The sequence below is a fragment of the Plectropomus leopardus genome, chromosome 23, assembly GCF_008729295.1.
Source record: "Plectropomus leopardus isolate mb chromosome 23, YSFRI_Pleo_2.0, whole genome shotgun sequence".
NCBI classification, from domain to species: domain Eukaryota; kingdom Metazoa; phylum Chordata; class Actinopteri; order Perciformes; family Serranidae; genus Plectropomus; species Plectropomus leopardus.
The window spans coordinates 2,622,275-2,640,360 of record NC_056485.1 but is presented as its reverse complement, the minus strand read 5'-3'; the positions used below and the strand labels follow the sequence as shown (position 1 = coordinate 2,640,360).

The window sequence follows — 18,086 nt, the reverse complement described above, 5'->3', positions numbered from 1 at the left end:
ACCTGGATCGACATCAGTGATCTTCACTAGCATTTACACCTGTGAAACCTGAAAATCATAATGACCAACTTGGAAAGAAATGTCCCATTAACTTGGGGGAAAAAGTGATAACGAAATGATCTAGCTGTGTTATTCTTCTTCTTATTATTTTTTTTAACGGAGTATATATTTATTCAGTATTTATATACACTTCCTTGAGGTCCTCGGTTTTGTGTTTTGTTTTGGAGGGTTTTTTTTCTCTTGTAATTTAATAATTTTTTGCTATTTTTAGGATTATTTCTTGTTAAGCTGCTTGTCGCCCTCACGTTTTGGAAAGAAATCAAGACAATAAGACAATGTTCTCAGGTATTTAAGTGTTAAATACATTTAGTTTTGTTTTTTTTTTTTGTTTGTTTTTTTCTGAAGCCAAATGTGCATCTTCACAGCATGAGAGAACTTAATGCTACAAATATCTACAATTAACTGGCGCTAAAATACCTTTACTGCAGTTCATTTTAGAGGAGCATACTCCACAAATAGCTTAAATACCCTGCAGAAAAAGTATATTCACTGTACAGAAAACTGGTATACGGAACATCTGGTTGCGCCACTGTTTCCGTTGTTTGGCGGAAGCGATTGAGTGTAGGACCAGGACCTTCCGCCGGCTTTTCATCATGGAGGCGACCACGGAGGAGGATTTCTGAAGGAGACTAATTTCTGTGCTAGTTCGTCAGCGTTAATAGTGAGTATTTAGCTATGGATATAAAGGTAGATATGTTAGTCTAAAATGAACATAAACCATGTTTTACACATTATAAGTACTGAACAATAGTCAGCCTGTCATTGCCCCCTTTATGCGCTAAACTTCATGCAAAAATGTGTCACTTCAGTGTTTTCTTACGGCTGGCAAATATTTCTGTGCAACAGAAGTTGGCTTAATAGCTTTTATGAATAAAGCAGAGTCACTCTTTGGTCCGGTTAACCCTTTGGAACCTGGCTTGATTTCTTATAAAAACATGGGGAAAGGGAAATGAACAACTTAAGAAACGACACAAAAATAAGCAAAAAAAAAAAAACAACAACAACAAAAACAACTTTAAATTGGGGGGAAGGCTAGGTGAAAAAACAGGAAATGACCCGGAAAAAAACAAGTTAAAAGTAATTTGCATTAAAAATAATTTCGAATATATAGCTATGATAATCAAAAATATTTTTTGTATATATTTCCCTATCTTTGAAAAAAAGAATTTTCCAAAGCTACTAATTTCTTGCAATTTGTTTAACAGTTTCTTTTCCCTCCATCTTCTCAAAAAAAAAAACAAAACAATCCAATGATCCAGTTCAAAGGTTTAAATACTTCCCAAAGCGTCTGACTGCAGCACAAGAAAAGTGATGTCAATCCAGGTTTCAGAGGGTTAACACAAAAGCATCAAACACTGTTGAGTTAAGTAAATGGATTAAGCATTTCTGAATCCTGTCCATGTTGTATTGTGCACCTGCAGCTCTGTTCCCTGGATGTCTGTGTAATGTCTCGACCATGAAGTCTGCCCGCTGCCTCCTCCAGCTGCAGAGTCTGAGACTGCTGGGTCAGTCCTCCAGGTCTGCTGTCCAGCATGCTGCTCTGCTCCAGCCAGCCCCCTCCAGCCAGCCTCACATGCTGCATCACCCCCAGCACCAGGTAAACTGTCAGTCTGCACTCTTAGCACCAGACTCAAAACTTCACCCGACTTCCCGTCGGCGTGAGGGTGAGAAGATAATGACTGAATTTCATTTTTGGGGTCAACTATCCTTTTAAAGTAAGGAATAATGATTCAGCCTTACACAGCACATTTCACACCTCAAACAGATGAATCCGACGTTGGAGTCTAAACATCCTTAAGGTCTTGATCTTACCAGCATACCCATCTTACCCTAGAACTGGTACTTACGGAGGCCTCAGAGTCTTTTATATGTGTAAAAGACTCTGAGGCCTCTGAAAGTACCTAACCATGACCATGGATGGATTATACATTTAAACATGATGGCATTCAAAAACCTTTATATTCTTCCTGAGCAATTAGAGTCAGTCTTAAACTCTGGATTCATCAAACCCACCAACCAGCAATTATAATTCCAGCCTTTTTCTTCTCCCCAACAAATTGCAGGTGTTGAGGGGTTTCCACGGCAGCACGCCCTGTGCTAAGAATCGACCCATACCTGCAGAGTTCATCAACGAGGACGACAAGAAGAGGGACAAGTCCTTGGTCACCCATGATGACCTGTTTGAGCAGGTGGCCAAAGAAGCCAAAACCAAGGCCACGTTTAACCAAGTGGTGGATGTGTTCATCAAGAGAGACATCAGGCGGCGGGGTCACGTGGAGTTCATCTACGCCGCTCTGAAGAAGATGCCAGAGTTTGGCGTGGAGAGAGACCTGGTCGTCTACAACAAGCTGCTGGATGTTTTCCCCAAAGAGGTGTTTGTGCCCCGAAACTTTATCCAGCGAATGTTCAATCACTATCCCCGACAGCAGGAGTGCGGGGTGCAGATACTGGAGCAGATGGAGAACTACGGTGGGTTTCTCTGACAGGGTTCTGTCCGGTCATGGAGGTCCTGGAATGATTAATTCCATGCAGGGATCTGGATGCATGCTCAAAATTTTGAGGGAAAGACATACATGATACACTAGCAGTATTCAGTCTAAGTGATTGTGTTTCAGGTATCATGCCCAACATGGAGACCAAAGTCCTGCTGGTCCAGATCTTTGGAGAGAAGGGCCATCCCATGAGGAAGTACCAGCGCATCATGTACTGGTTCCCCAGATTCAAACACGTGAACCCGTTCCCCATCCCCCATCAGCTGCCTGAGGACCCGGTGGACTTGGCTCGCTTTAGCCTGACTCGTATTGCTAATGACCGGGACGCTAAAGTCACGGTCTACCAGGTACAGCTGCATGTCTTGGATTGGACATGAAGAAATTCAGAAATATTCGTCTTTTCACTTTCTTTTTTTTTCCGAGAGTGACATCTTCAAACGGGTGTTTATTTAATGTCCGTGTGCGAGTAGAGAGTCGGAGTCAGGCCAAGCTCAGCATCAAGACTTGAAGCAGGAGAAAACAGTTAGCCAAACTAACTGTAAAGACTCAAAAATAGTCCCAGTACACACGTGCACTTAAAACCAGAGATTTTAATATGCATCTTAACCCTGTGAAACCCAGATTGACGTCAGTTTTCTTGTGCTACATTTGGACGCTTTTCACAAGCATTTAAACCTTTGAAACCTGAGTAAATTGTTTAGATTTCAGAAACATGGCAAAACATGCAACAGACATCTTGGTAATAAATAAGGAAAACAAGAAAACGAACTGGAATAAAAGGGAGACAAAAAGGGAGAGGGGAAGAAAACCATCGGAAAATGAAATAAAGAAAACTGGGGGTAAATGTTCAGGAAACTTAATTATATTATATTGAATTTACACTTTTAGCACATTTTTCAAGTAATTTCCTAGGTCTATTTTTTAAAAATTTTTTTAATTGATTTCTTGCTTATTTTAGGTAATTTCTTTTTAATTAACTTCACATGTTTTTGAAAAAAATTAAGCCAATTGGCTCAGGTTTTCAGGGGGTTGAATAGTTTATAACATATAAATGAACAGTTCATAACCAAATCATAAATACTTATTTTTCCTCTTACCTGTAGTGCTGTTTATCAATCTAAACAGTTTTGATGTGAGTGTTGGAGATATCAGCCATAGAGATGTCTGACTTCTATAATGATGTTTTATTTCAGACTGTTGATGTTTTATTTCAGACCGTTGATGTTTTATTTCAGACCGTTGATGTTTTATTTGATGTGATAAAATAGTAGATATAATGGAACTACATGGCACTCAGCTTGTGGTGCTTAAAGCACCAAATAATACATTTGTAAAATTCAACAGCAATGTGTCTTTTCAGAAATCATGACCCGGTTACTCAAGATAATCCACAGACCGTGGTGTGAGCAGTTTCATGTAGGAACTATTTTCTTTCTTCTGAACTACACGCACCCACTGTATCACTGCACAGAAGGAAGCGTGCATTGACTGCTAGCTCCATTAGCATCACTGAGCTAGCTACCGACACAGCTCAGCCGAGGAGGATGCCGTTAATATTTACATCTCACTCTGTGACCAGCCTCTCGTCCATAAGTTATGATACAGAGTGTGTAGTTTGGTAGAAAGAAAATTGTTCCTACATGAAACTGCTCACATAAACAAAGTCAACAAGCAGCATACTTTTGAGAAAATAACCAATTGCTTTACTTTGTTGTGAACTCGAGGATTTCACAGTTTTTACTTTGTTCTCCCGAATCATGAAATCTCTTTCCTCTTCCCACCAGCTGCCCTGCACAGACATCACAGAGAGTGGAGAGGAGGTCACACTTCCACATATAGTCGGTATGGAAACTGTTTGTCTCAGATTGAATGTGTTAGTGGTTTCACAGTATTCCCACTGCTCATGGAATTTCAGGAATTGTGTCCCGGACTGGTTAAGTAAGGAGATATAACGTCTTAAGTTTGAGCTTTAAAGTTAATGTTAACTGCTCTGATTCGACAGAAAAATACCCAACATTATTTCTTTGACACGTAATCGCAGTAAATGATTTTAAGCTTAACTGGGAAGGATATCAAAGAAACGGCAGGAACAAAACCAGGAAACTGGATTCTCTCCATACTGAATGTTAGATTAGTACAATGGCGGGATCGTTTCCGTGTGCATGCAGACTAACTCATTGTGCTTGTTTTCTTTCCTTCCTGTGTGCGACACCAGGTATCCAGAGCCCCATCCAGATGGAGCTGCTGGCCCAGCATAACCCAAGCAGACCCGTGTTTGTAGAGGGCCCCTTCCCTCTGTGGCTCAGGAAGACCTGTGTGCACTACTACATCCTCAGAGCTGACCCCACGCCGCCGGACGAGAAGGTGGGACAACCCTCTTCTGTCTTTCAGTGTTGAGTTAATACATTTTGTTTTTGTTAATGTTGTTGGGTAAAATCTGTGTTAAATAATCATTTAATTTAGTGTGCCTGGTAGCTCACCTGGTGGAGGAGGGGCCTCATGCACTGAGGCTGTGTCCTCGCCGCAGTGGCTGCAGGCTCCACTCCAGCCTGCTGCATGACATCATCCCCCGCTTTCCCCTTTCACACTCAAAGCTGTCCTCTATAACAAAGATAAGAAAGACAAAAAAATATTATACAAAATACATAATACATACAAAATATTAACATTGATTATTATTATTATTATTATTATTATTTATTATTTATTTATCTTCTTTTTTTGTCTTTATCAATAAAGAAAAAAACACAAATGTGCATAATAGACACAATCAGGAGAGTTCATGAATCATTCAGTTTGCAAATCTTTCAAAATTCATAGGTTGATAAAGAGTATATTTATGTTACAGGATAACTTAATGTTATGTGGCTATCCAAACTGGATATTATGATTTAGCAGGTGAAAAAAATAAAGAAAAAAACATGCTATATATATTTATTCCGTTTCTCCCATCTTTCTTCAAAAGTATGCATTTGGTTCTCATAGTTATCCTTTTTATTTCATATATTTTATTCACACGATCTTTCCATGTATTATCATTTTAGTTGTCATTTTTTTTAACCAATTTCTGGTTTAATTATTGCTGCCGTTACTATTAAAAACAAATAGGAGTCTGTCTTCTCATTTTCTTCTGGTAAGAGGAGGTAAACACAGTGGGGTTTTTGGTAATGAAGGTGCCAAAAGGTTTTAGTGATTTCTACTCGTTTTCCCACAAACCATTTCTGACGCTGCATGACTGACTAGAATACATGACTAAATCACTTCCTCTTCACTACATTCTCTCCAACAGTTACTTTGATTTATCTGTATATTTACTTCAGATTTTTGGTGTTTTGAAATACCTGATCAAAATCAGCCATGAATATTCTCTCTAGTAATTTGAGCTTGTATCAAATAGATTTGAACATCTCTTCCCAATCTGTTGTTTTTTTTTAATTTCATACACTGAACGATTAATCAATTAATCGTACAGATTATTGGCAGATTAATTGATTGCAGCCCTAACAGCATGACACAGAAAAAAAAAACAGCACTACAGTCCAAATTTCACAGCTCAGTTACTGTGTGAGGATGCCTGCAGGAAGTACTTGATAGTTTTTGTGGAGGATCTGGGCTTCCTTCTTTACAAACATGATACACTATCGTGTTTCTTACTCAAAAAACAACAGTTTTCTGAGTCTAAGCAAACACCAACATACAAGCAGCACATGAAAGTTCAGCATTTTTCGACCTGGACTCTTTTTTTCCTGTGTTCGTGATTGAGTGACTGATTGTTGAACACAACAATTTTAAAAACTGTTTGGCTGAGGAGTGCTTCTTCAGATACGTAGGTTTCAAAAACAGGTACTCCTTCGATTCAAGGACAAAAATGGCCAAAAAAAGGAGCGAGATGTTAAAGCCTTTCTTTTGTCAATGAGTAAAAACCAACAGGCTGCAATGTAATGTGTTTTTTTAAATACAGTTGTTGTTTGGAAACATTATGGAAAGCATCCCTACAGAGATAGACCTTTTTGATAAAGATTAACATTTCTAAAATCACCATCAGCAAACCCACCGGACTCCATTTAAATAAACGCTAATTTTATCATCGTAAAATACACTTCATTCAGATTCTACAAAAACAAAATAAAACTCACAAAAAGCCTGTAGGAGTCACACTGGTGTTGAGTCAGATGATAAGACCAAAGGAGGAAGCAGGCAGGAGGTGATGCTTCAGCACAGCACTTTATTCTTAGCAGGTTTTGTGTGGTTTTATCTCTGTAATCAGAAAACAAAGTATTAACAATAAACCAAGACAACAAATAGTGCAACAAGGCAAAGTATTAATGGAAAGTAACTTAAATGACACACATGGTAACTGCACAAAGGGAGGAGGGCAACATATATAGCCTCTCATCAGCTAACTGAATGCACCTGAGGGAGGTGGAGCCTTTCTCTGGTTGGTTTGTTGGATCCACCTTCCCTCAAGTGGGTCATGTGATCTCCTCTGGAGATCTTTTTTTCTGACTTTTAATAGCAAGTTTGTTTGGTCTTTTAACTGTTTTGACAATCAATAACTCTGGTTTGGTTAAAATAAACTCTTAATCCACACAGTCAGATGTGAGAATATGTTGATTCCATACATGCTAAGATGAATGATTATTTGAATGCTGGTTGGTTTGGCGATGGCATCTTGTGGGCTGTTTCTGGTTAAACTAAAAGGATCCTATGTTTTAAAAAAAAGGTCTATCTCTGTAGGGATCCTCTCCATAATGTTGTCAGACAGTGAGCCCTAATGGCAAAACACTCACAGTGGACGTCATGCTCCAAGGGATTACATTGCAGCCTGTTTTACTCGGTACCTTTACATGAGGTTAAAAAAAGTCAAATTATTTTGTTAATCCAACTAAAACTGGACTTTTAAAATTGATGTACAGTTGAACAGTTAAGTCCGACTGAAATTACACTAAGTTGAATTTCTCGGACTAACAGTCTTAGATAATGCGTTAGGCGGTCGATTTATTCTTTCATGTATACACCTCAATGGGACCTGAACTGGCTGAGGTGTTCTGATGGTCCCCCTTGTCGGGCTTTGACCCGAAAATCGAATAGCATAAATTCGCAGAAGAAAGCCAGGAAAACACAAATAGATAAGGAAAGGAAACAAAACAAGACGAAGGTATCAACCAGGCCGAGAAGTTATCCATGTTTTCGTCATTTGAAATGCAACTTGTTTTGTCATTTAACATAATCGGTCAACTGGAAGGGGGTCCAGCAGCAACTAGCTGAAAGGGAGCATATCGCCACCCACCATAGCAGAGTCAGACCTTCAATGAATCAGTTCTCCCCCGACGCTTGTATACTGGGACAAGGACGGAAATTATCATGCTTTTGTCTTAAAAAACATGCAAAAAAAGCACTGAAGCTCATCCAGCTGTGTGTTTGTGTTTATGTGTCCCCAGGTGGAGGAACCCTATGATCCAGAGAGGTGTCTGGATTATCCTCTGCAGCTAGACCTGGATTATGACCGCGACTTGGGAGACATGGAGACCTTTGATGTGGATGACTGTAAGACAGTCTTTTCTTTGACTTGCAGTCTGAAAGCAGAGGGCGCCTCAGATTTAGAGTGTAATGCAGCTGTTGTGTCTCTTGTGTCCAGTGGATGAGGGTCCAGTCTACGCCATGTGTATGACCAGCCAGGGAGACCAGGCCGTCCTCAACCAGTGGCTCTCCGGCCTCCAGGAGAACAATCCCATCCTGGGTCAAGTCCCCACGCTGTTCCGCCTGGACGCCGGGCCCCATGAGCTGCAAGCGGCGGCTGGCAGGGAGTCAGCTGACCACCACAAGGTAGACCCAGAGAACCAGAGAGAGGAGAGACGGTCTGAAGAGGAACCCAGGGGGACAGTGGAGGAAGAACCAAGGAGAAGCCAGAGGATGAAACAGTGAACAGCTGTGTGATAGAGACTGACTGATAAAATAATGACATACTGTATATGGCTCATGTAGGAGTATATGTCCATGCTGGGGAGGGGCTGGACTAGTGTAAGCTGCTAGTTCATCAGACGAGGGAACACGCCAACTGAGCAAGACCTGCAGAGGACTCGGCGCTGGTAATGATCTCTAATCAAATAAAGTTAAAATAACACTGCGTTTTTTTATGATTTTAATTTCGGTCAAAGGTTGCTGAGTTTACATTTGAAATTCTCTTAAGGAAACAGGAGCCAGAACTCCCACACAGGGTCACCAGATCTATGTGAGGGGTTTTTGGATGATTTACAGCTTGGTTTCTGTCATCTGTGAGACCTTATTTTGACACCTGTGTCTTTCCAAATCATGTCTTATCAATAGCTGGACTCCAATCAAACTGTCGAAACATCTTAAAGGGATAGTTCACCAACCACCTTCACCGAGTTCACCTAACACTTTTTGTGGTAGAGAAGGGGGTGGAGAATTGTGGATGGATGTAAGTGACCAGTGGGGTGGGACAGACATGAATTGTGGCGAATTGGTCTCCTATAGGTGCAGCCCCGCTCTACCATGGAAAGTTTCACTTATGTTATTTCCTGAATTTATGCAGAGCGGTTCAGAAAGTCACTGGAGCTGCAGCTTGAGTGGCTGTTCTGATGTGAGATATGTTTGAATTTTTGAAATTGTCACTCGATACACAATGAATGGCAATAGATTTTGTGGTTGTATGAAGGCGCATGAAGTTGCGTGTAGTGCACAAGCACCCTCTGAGAGAAGCCATTTCTCCGTCAACACAGCTCAGCCCACAGCTGACATCAGTATGACATAGTATGAGTGGAAAGAGGCATGTATTTAAGTTCAGTTTGACATTTTTTTGTGCTAGCCTGCTTCTATAAAATTAAATGACAAGACAGCCAACTAAAAACCTTTTGATACTTAAATATTAAAATATTAAATTATTATAAATATATACGACTGGGCTCCCGCGAACACGATTGGCTGTAAGGAGAATATGTGATAAGTGATGCGTAAACACAGATGTAGTAGCCAGGAAATGAGTTAAAATGAGACATAAAAACTTAACTAAGTGCTTATTGCGTCACAATGGTCAAATTATCGTACATTAGGGCAATTTTGGAACTATTGATCATACATTGTACAGAGGGCAAAATTATCATACAAATATGATAATTATCGTGCATCTGCAATGTTGCAAACAGGGCTAACAGTTATCTAGGGGGAAACTGGAGAGTGGGTGCTGTTTGTGTGGCAGTTACCACCGACACAAATAAAGTCATAAATAAACTAAAAAAAAAAAACTGCAAAGGTAGAACTAGGAGCAAAACATTTTGTCTCACCACACTGAAACAAGTCAAACTGAGCGTGTGAACATGCGGACAGATCTATGTCACAGAGTAAGCCCAAAGGTAGAAAAGGTTTATTACTGAAAAGGCATTGAAACATTCCCTTTGAACTGGTAAACAAGTCATCAAGTCAGAATTACATTCTCCAAAGGTGAAATAGCAGGGCCACTTCCAGCTAGACACCGTGTTGCAGCTGTGCAGGCATTTTCTCCAAGCATGACCGACCTGTACAGCTTTGTGCTCAAACAGAACATCGACATTTTACTCTAATTATGAAAATCATACAAAAACATGGGAATGCATTCCAGAGCTCCTATCTGATATACAACATCCTTCTACTAATCATGCAGGAAAGCCTTTGGATTCTCAATACTCACAAATGAGAAACGTCTCTAACGTGGAACTCTCTACGGATATGAATAATGCACCATCAAAAATTCCTTATATAAGAGGAGATTCAATAAATAATGAATAAAATAGCTCAAAAAATCATTAAACAGCACAGTCAAAGAAACATTTGGCATCTCATAATCACGTCAGTATTTACAGTGCAGAGGGTCGGGTGGATGTTTGACGTCACATGAAGCTGATATGATCTAGAGGAGGTTTTTACACAGATGAGAAAGTTGTAAAAAAGTTACAAAAAGACTTCATTGAGGAACGTGTGTAAGGTTTTGGGGTTTGAAGAACGGCATGGCGCAGTATCACATACTAAATCATGTGGAGCGGTTCCAGACACTCATGCAACAATCCAACGCTAACTTACAAGCTTCTACAACAGTCTGGGACCTGAATGCAAGCCTGCCGACAGAAGAAACTTTGTACAAAACTGACAGGAAATGTCAGCTCCAACAAATCAATTTTAGTATCAAGTGTTTCACTCTTGTGCTGAATGTGCGTGTGTGAGAGAGTTTCTTGTCTCATAGCTGTAGATACAGGGGGATTAAATCTAAACTTACTGTGTAATTTACTGTAACTTTAACATATCAGCGTTCAGCAACGGTTGATGTACATTAATTCTCAATTGGAAAGCAGTAACATGAAACACACTTTGCTTATCACTGAAAAAGGTAAGGTGGGTCTCTCTGGCTCTAGCTGACAGTTTGTCAGACTGACTTGGATAGTTTGGATTTTTTTAAAATTAGTTTGTATGAGGTACATATCCATAGTAGTGTATTACATACAGTAGATGTCAGTCAGCACACATCCAGTTTGAAGAAGCAGGCTGGAGTCTGACACCGAAGAGAAGCAATGCACTGCCATTGATGGGGTCAGCAACAAAATGTTTTTAGCGACCTTAAAAAAAGTCCCAGCTAGAAATTTCAGTAACAATTCGAGCTTATGCCTCATTGAGAACATTTTCACCTCAAATTGTGGATTACATTACAGCTACTAAGTCTGGCTCTGTTATTAAAGATATCCCAAAAAACAAGCATGGACCAACTAATGATGAGACCAGTGCACCCTAATTCCTGACGATTTTTCCCTTTACTTCTATGTTGTTGCTTATCACGCCCACTGATGTCATCAGGATTCGCCCTTCAGGCCAAAGCAAACCTGGTATTTTTTGGTTCAAGCTGTGGACCAACTTTTCAGGTTTAGAACCAATTGATTTTAGGTCAAAACGCTCTGGACAGTCCAAATTTAGGTGAGGAGACTGTAATGGAAATGGTTCCATGTTGGTGGAAAAGGATTAAGAGTGCTGAAATCACAAGTAGGACTAGCTTTTAGCATGTCACCATTTAATATTTTAATGGTTTTATGGCAAAGAGTAAAAGAAGTTAACACAGCATACCTCCCAGGACTTGTTTTTTTCCCACACAAATATATCATTTTTATCCCCACTCAAGTTAGCAGAGTGCTAAACCCGAAGTTAGCCACTCAGCCGCTCTTCATTGGACTTCATACCTGCTTTATGGGTCCAACGATGCAAAAGCAGAGCAGAAGATCTGGGTAATTTTACACAAAGAGGTCAAATGTTTTTGGCTTAATATGCCACTGAGCAACTTTCACAGATCAAAATGATCCTGTTCTCGATACACTCGTGGTCGGAATGTGCTACGAGGGTCACTGCTCCAGGTAGCCTTACGGGTATTGATTTTGTTCAGGCTTCTGATTGGCCAATATCTTCTCCTTCTTGCATGGCTGTAAAGTTAAGACTTCACCGCCACCTGTTGGTTTGGCATGTTTTTGACAGCTCCTCAATTATGTTCTTCATTATCATTTGAGATTTTTTCACAGCAGTGCTTGTGTTGACAGGAATTTTTTGAGAATAAAGGATAGAAAAAACCCACAAAAACACTTGCCGTTGTCAACTAGGTCACAGTCAGATCACCGAAAGATATCTTTAAAGCAAATAACAATGAAAAAAGGAAAAAAGGAAACTGGCTTTTATCCTGAAACTGCAACTTGTTGCCACAGAGGCTGCTTTTCAGCAAAAGTTACACAGTTTGTTTATTACCATTAGTTTTTTGTTTTGCTGCTATAATGGTTGAAACGCTAAGAGTTTCAATCAGATTTCAATCGAAGTCTGTGGGGAACACTGAATGGGTATAGTTGCTGAGGTTTGAAATGTGCAAATTTAAATAAATAATTGAAGATTTTAGGAAGTAGAGCAAGATTATGAAAAATAATTTAACAAAAGTTTTATGTGTGTGATTCTTACAGAGATAGGTCCAGTTAGTACAAAGGACTCTATTCCCCAGAATGTTGGATTCTACTTTACATATTTTAAATAGTATCACAAAATCTCAATTGTAGTAGCTTCACTGTAAAAAATGTCCATACTTAAGTCCACATTACAACCCTGGTAGGAAATGAGGTAAAGCTGTTTTTAGGGTGAAAGTTCCCTATACAGCATTCTCTTTCAAGGTGACTTTCAATTAAGGTAATCACATTAATTTAAAAATACAATAAATAAGACAAATAAAGTGTGGGTCCATGGTCTTCAGTTGTCCCCTGCAGTCCTCTCCTCTGCTCTTCAGTCCCTCTGTGTTTCTGCAAAACAAGACCGACAGGTTCGGCAAATGAAAAAAAGGGACTCAAAGTCTTAGGTGAACAAACAGTATAGTGATGATTCTGCTTCACAGCCCTACCAGCAGCTAGTTTATCATTGATAGGATTTGAAAGATAACACTCTTTAGTTACACAGAACTGTGTTAATTGTTTCATACTTTTCTCCAATGAGAAAAGAATGAAAACAAAAGAATGAAACAGACAGGGGGAATTATCACTCACTGAGGGAAAAAAGTTAGAACATCATCAGCCATATGTCGATCAGACAATAACATATCTACTGTGCAATGATTCTTCTAAGTGAGCTGCTTTAAAGCTGCATCAATCATCGTTTTTATATCAGCAGTGGATCAAATGACTAATGCTGCATTTCTACTGCATGGTACAACACATCTCAACTCAACTTTTGGTTTTCCATTAGCAAAATTGTGGATGTACCACCTCGGTCGAGGTTCCAACCAAGCTGAGTCAATGTTTTTTACGTATTTTGTGATTTTTTTTGGTATCTTTTAAATACCTCTATGTGCCTTGTATCATCTCTCTAAATGTAGATGTTTTTGCAGGTCCATGAACCCAATGCAGTAGGCAGAGCTCTCCATGAGTTCTCTTTTTTTCCTCTGCTGCAGTTTGTCACTCGCAGGGTGGATAATTGATTTGTTGATCTGTTCACAGCTGATCAGATCACATCAATAGATGAGAGGAGCAGTTTGGAAGTGAAAGTAAACTTTCAGACCCAGCAAAATAAACGGTTCAGTTTCATGTTCAATGCTGCTGACGTTCTGCTCAGTCGTCTCTGCCTCAAGTACGCTATAAATAACCCAAAGGTATATATATTCCATAGCGCTCCTGATAACAACTCCAGCTCCAGAAATCTAGCTGTGGTGGCGGATGATTTAGTTATGGTGGCCCACCACAAATAAATGAATGTGTGGGGAAACCCTGCTGTACAGTTCAGTGTACACTGTTTTATACACTACGTACAATATCCCTTTGGCTGAGGATGAGAGGATCCAGTGACTGTCACATTGAAGATGATGTCATGGCTGTTTCATGCATCACTGCAGAGAAACCAGCCTACACTGAAGAGGTACCATCCACAGTGGAAAACATTATTTTAAAAGATCAAAAGTTAGATGAGTTGAGTGTAGTTGAGTTGAGAAGAACCATGCAGTGGACATGAGGCATATCTGTAACATGCAAGGGTTAATATCACCAACTCTTATCTGTCTTCTCTTATCGGTGTTTGAGCATCTTTGAGCTCATTGTTTTGGTTTCACAACCCTTAATGTCACTGTTTTGGTCCGAAATTACAGTTTATAAACTGTGCATTGTTTTGTTGTGTGCAAGTGCATACATGTACACGTTATGTGTAATATACATGAGTATGCATTTATATGTTGAGTGTACGGGTAGATTGATGGGTTGAATTTATGTATTTGTATGCATATATGTGTATGTATATATGTATATATCTATGTATATGGATATGAGTGTTCATGTTGTATGTTATCTATCTATCTTTCTAATCTTATTATACCTTCTGTACACTACTTGTCCTGCACAAGAATTCAACTTTTCATTCTTAAAAAGGTAATTTATTTATTTCTTCATACTGTACCTGGCAGAGCCCCGCTGTGCTGCTGGAGCTGGCTGGTGAAGAAACGCTCCCGCTGGGACACCTGCTCATCCCAGTTCTCCAGTATTTGCTGTTGCTCCCCGGGCTCCAGGGCCAGGGTGTCCGGATGGGCCTCGTCAATGTGGGCCCTCACTCCCTCCACGGTTTGGGAGTATTGCAGCTCCCCGCACACCATGCACACCAGCAGCTGGTTGAGCGGATCGTAGTCCATGAGGTAGCGGTTCCTCCACATGGCGTCCGAGATGGGACCTTCCTCCTCGTTCGCATTCTCAAAGTCAGCGAACGGAAGCCCTGACTCCTCTGAAGAGACAGTGGAAGGGGAAAATGTTTAGTGCCAATTCCACCTTTTAATGTGTATTCCCTTAACTTCAAAATGACATAGTTACTACTTTACCCTCTGTTGGTGCTGCGAAGGTTGAGAATGGAAAGGATCCTGGGTCGGTGTCCTCTGAGGTGCTGTCAAACAGGGAACAGATCCATACTTTTTTATCCTACATTGAGCTGGCAGCAAAATTATTTTTATGTCAGCAGTACAGGCGACCCACCTCATTAAATGTTGTGGCTCCTCAGAAGAGCTGACCCACTGACCAGAGTCCTACAGGGATTAGTTAGAGAGAAAATAAAGGTTTCAATAAACAAGTTCAGTAATCAAAACGTACATCATTTGTGAATAACCATGAGCCTTCACCTCCTATTCAGGACAATGTTACCTGACAGTTGTTTTTATTATGACTAACGTGCAGGGGTGTGGACTGCAGTCACATGACTTTGATTTGAGTCGGACTTGAGTCACAATGTCAATGACTTTAGAATCGACTTGACAAAATCAAAAGACTTACAACTCGACTTGAATGGCTCTTGACTTCACTTGGCCGTTTTGACTTAAAATTCTTGATACCTTCCCCCAAACCCAGATTATTAAGTGTGTCATGAATCAATTCTTCTCCCTCTGTTTCCTAAACTAAGGATCCACCCTGGACAAGATCCACCTTGTTTAAACCAAGCTGCAGGAGAGAACCATGAAGAACTAATGTAACATTAGAGCCCCAGTTGGGAAAAATAATACCAAAACTCATTTCGTTTGCAAACAAAAACTATGTAGCAGTCAGTCAAAACTGAATACCAGTATGCAAAATGTGCAGATAAAAAAATTACAAAGATGCAACAACAACTTCCAACTTGGTTTGACATTTTTAGCTGCACAAAGAACACTTAGCCAAAGGTAGTATTAGCTGGCGAGCTAATTCTTAGCTAACATTAGCTTAACAGCGAAGAAACTTTTTAGTTTAATAGCTTTGTTTTAACAAATAAATACAAATTTTAAAAAGCATTCATAATTTGCATAAAATATATACATTTTTACTTTGTTGTAAAAATGGCATAGATTTGGTAAAGAGCTCATTATGACTTGTTAATTACTTGTATATCAAGTTTAGGACCTGGGACTTGATTTTAGACTTGTCAGTTTTGCCTTTTGATGTCACTCAGGACTTGTTAGTTTTGACTTGGGATTTGACTTGAGATTTGCCAGTCTTGAATTTGGATTTGGCTCTGGACTTGTCTGTCTTGACTTGGGGCTTAACTTGAGACTTTTCAGTCTTATTTAAAGAATTTCATTGAGAGGGGTCAATTTGCATAAATTGTTAGAAAATACACACTAACACAGAAATTATTAACAAATATACAAATTGTGCATGAATATAATTAGTGCATTTAAATAACTAGTGGTGACAGAACACACAAAAAAACATCATCAAAACAAAACAGAAAAAGAAACACACAACCCACCCAACCTAGACACCCAATACTAAATCAAAGGATCCTGCATTCAGTCGATAGCAAAAATCATTAAATGGCATTAAACTGTTGTTTTCTCCAAATATTGAATATGACTTTTTAGTTCTTGACTGCAAGATTTGATTCAGGACTTGCCTGTCTTGATTTGGGACTTGACTTGAGACCTGTGAGTCTTGACTTTGGACTTTACTCTGGCCTTGACTGTCTCAACTTTGGACTTGACTTAAGACTTGACAATCTTGACTTGAGTGCAAAGACTTGAGACTTACTTGTGACTTGCAAAAAAAGCCTTGGCCACCTCTGCTAATCTGTTTTTTATAGTATAATGAGCATAATAATAAGACAAAGTCTGTGTGCCACAAAACAAGTTCTCCACATTATACCAAGTGGTCAGGTTGAGGGTATACGCACCTTTTCTTTTTGGCTTTTTCAGGCAGTAAACCCACCTAATAGCCAAAAAGCCATTGAAATATATAAAAAAGTATACCCTCATCCTCCTCGATAACTGACCCACCTACATGGTAGTACACCCACCTCATCAACTACCACTACACACTGAATATACTCGTGCAGGTCTTACCTGTGTTGGTAGGTCCTGGGCAGGCAGGATGGGCCTCAAGTTGTTGGAGGCTCTCCTTGGGGAGACTCCCTTGTCTCGAATGGCCTTCCTGGCTCTCTGCTCTTTCTTTTTTATCCTCCAATACTCCCGCTTCCTCCTCAGAAAGTCCTCCTCAGACTCCCCTGGGATGGGCTTTGGTGGAACCAAGGTGCATGTTGGGACCAGCTTGGTGGGAGACTGTACCACAGGTGTGGGGCTCTGAACTTGAGCACAAGGCATTTTTATTGGACTGAGGGTGGAATTTGCAGTTTGACAAGGGGGCTCAATGGGCTGCAGGTTGATGCTGGACAGTGGGTTGTCTGGGGGCGTCAGAGTAGGGAGGGAGGGGACGGAGTCCACATCTGTGCTTCTACATATCCACTCTTGTGAATCTGGCATGGCTTGTTGCTGATTCTCATGAGTCTCTTCGTAGTCGGACAGGATTTGTGAAGGCCCAACATCCATGTTGTTCTGCTCACTTGTGGGTGAACAGGGGACGCTGGTGACAGGCAGTTTGACCTGCAGTGTGCCTGGTGACTGCTCAGCGTTACATGTTGTAGGGTTAACGACCAGGACGGTTGGGATACGTCTCACTGAAGTCAGAGAGGTAGTGGGTGGCTTGGGCCGGAGGGTTGGTTTTGCTTGACGATTCACACCCTTAGCATTGTTGATAATGACGAGACCTGGAGCCTGAAAGGCAACACAAATTATTTATCTCAGTTTTTCACAGCTAAACACGGAAAAATTAAGCAACCAGATAGTAATCTTTCTGAAACATGCACGTGTTATTAGCTTTAAGTAGACTCCTCTCAGTCACACTCACTCCCCTCTATTTTTGCTGCTCAAGTGTCAAATGCCAGACAGGGGTTTGCGCTATATTGACTCAGGTTTCAGCTGGAGAGGGCACTGGCTGTGTCCACAAACCTCAAACTCATATCACTGGATTCAGTGTAATCAGGGGTCACCATGGGTCAAAAGTTTGGAAATATTTTCTGAAGTTCTTCTTTTGAAGTGTGATTGAATGAGGTACTTATCCATAGTAAGTGTATTAAATACAGTAGATGTTAGTCAGCATGCCTCAGTTTGGAGAAATGGGCAGAAGATCCAACATGTAAGCTTAGCAATCAATGTTTGTGAATCCTGCTTCTCCAAAATGGGGGCATGCCAACTAACATCTA

At 40.3% G+C, this 18,086-nt stretch overlaps 2 protein-coding genes across 5 annotated transcripts in view; one reads left to right on the top strand and one right to left on the bottom strand.

Annotated features, from left to right (window-relative positions):
* Window positions 1-635: 635 nt before the first annotated feature.
* ecsit (ECSIT signaling integrator) lies at window positions 636-8,676 on the top strand. Its single transcript, XM_042511988.1, has 8 exons — window positions 636-721; window positions 1,482-1,657; window positions 2,124-2,529; window positions 2,676-2,899; window positions 4,337-4,394; window positions 4,768-4,916; window positions 7,994-8,099; window positions 8,191-8,676. The coding sequence occupies exons 2-8, from the start codon at window positions 1,517-1,519 to the stop codon at window positions 8,475-8,477; spliced, it is 1,371 nt and encodes a 456-aa protein (XP_042367922.1). The 5' UTR covers window positions 636-721; window positions 1,482-1,516; the 3' UTR covers window positions 8,478-8,676.
* Window positions 8,677-9,919: 1,243 nt separating this feature from the next.
* The window catches only part of si:dkey-28a3.2, a 19,979-nt gene continuing 11,812 nt past the window's right edge, over window positions 9,920-18,086 (bottom strand). For all 4 annotated transcript variants that reach the window (XM_042511982.1, XM_042511981.1, XM_042511979.1 and 1 more), the window contains exons 3-7: window positions 16,891-17,598; window positions 15,059-15,108; window positions 14,908-14,969; window positions 14,496-14,813; window positions 9,920-12,859 (exon numbers count right to left, since the gene is read on the bottom strand). In XM_042511982.1, coding sequence (XP_042367916.1) covers window positions 12,843-12,859; window positions 14,496-14,813; window positions 14,908-14,969; window positions 15,059-15,108; window positions 16,891-17,598 — 1,155 coding nt within the window. In that variant the 3' untranslated portion in view covers window positions 9,920-12,842. The remainder of the gene's footprint in view (window positions 12,860-14,495; window positions 14,814-14,907; window positions 14,970-15,058; window positions 15,109-16,890; window positions 17,599-18,086) is intronic.

What these genes read in the sequence shown, in the direction of transcription:
- ecsit (XM_042511988.1), top strand. Translation starts at nt 1,517, where the DNA reads ATGAAGTCTGCCCGCTGCCTCCTCCAGCTGCAGAGTCTGAGACTGCTG. An exon ending in CACACTTCCACATATAGTCG is followed by an intron (nt 4,395 to 4,767) that starts GTATGGAAACTG and finishes GTGCGACACCAG; the next exon opens with GTATCCAGAGCCCCATCCAG. An exon ending in CCACGCCGCCGGACGAGAAG is followed by an intron (nt 4,917 to 7,993) that starts GTGGGACAACCC and finishes ATGTGTCCCCAG; the next exon opens with GTGGAGGAACCCTATGATCC.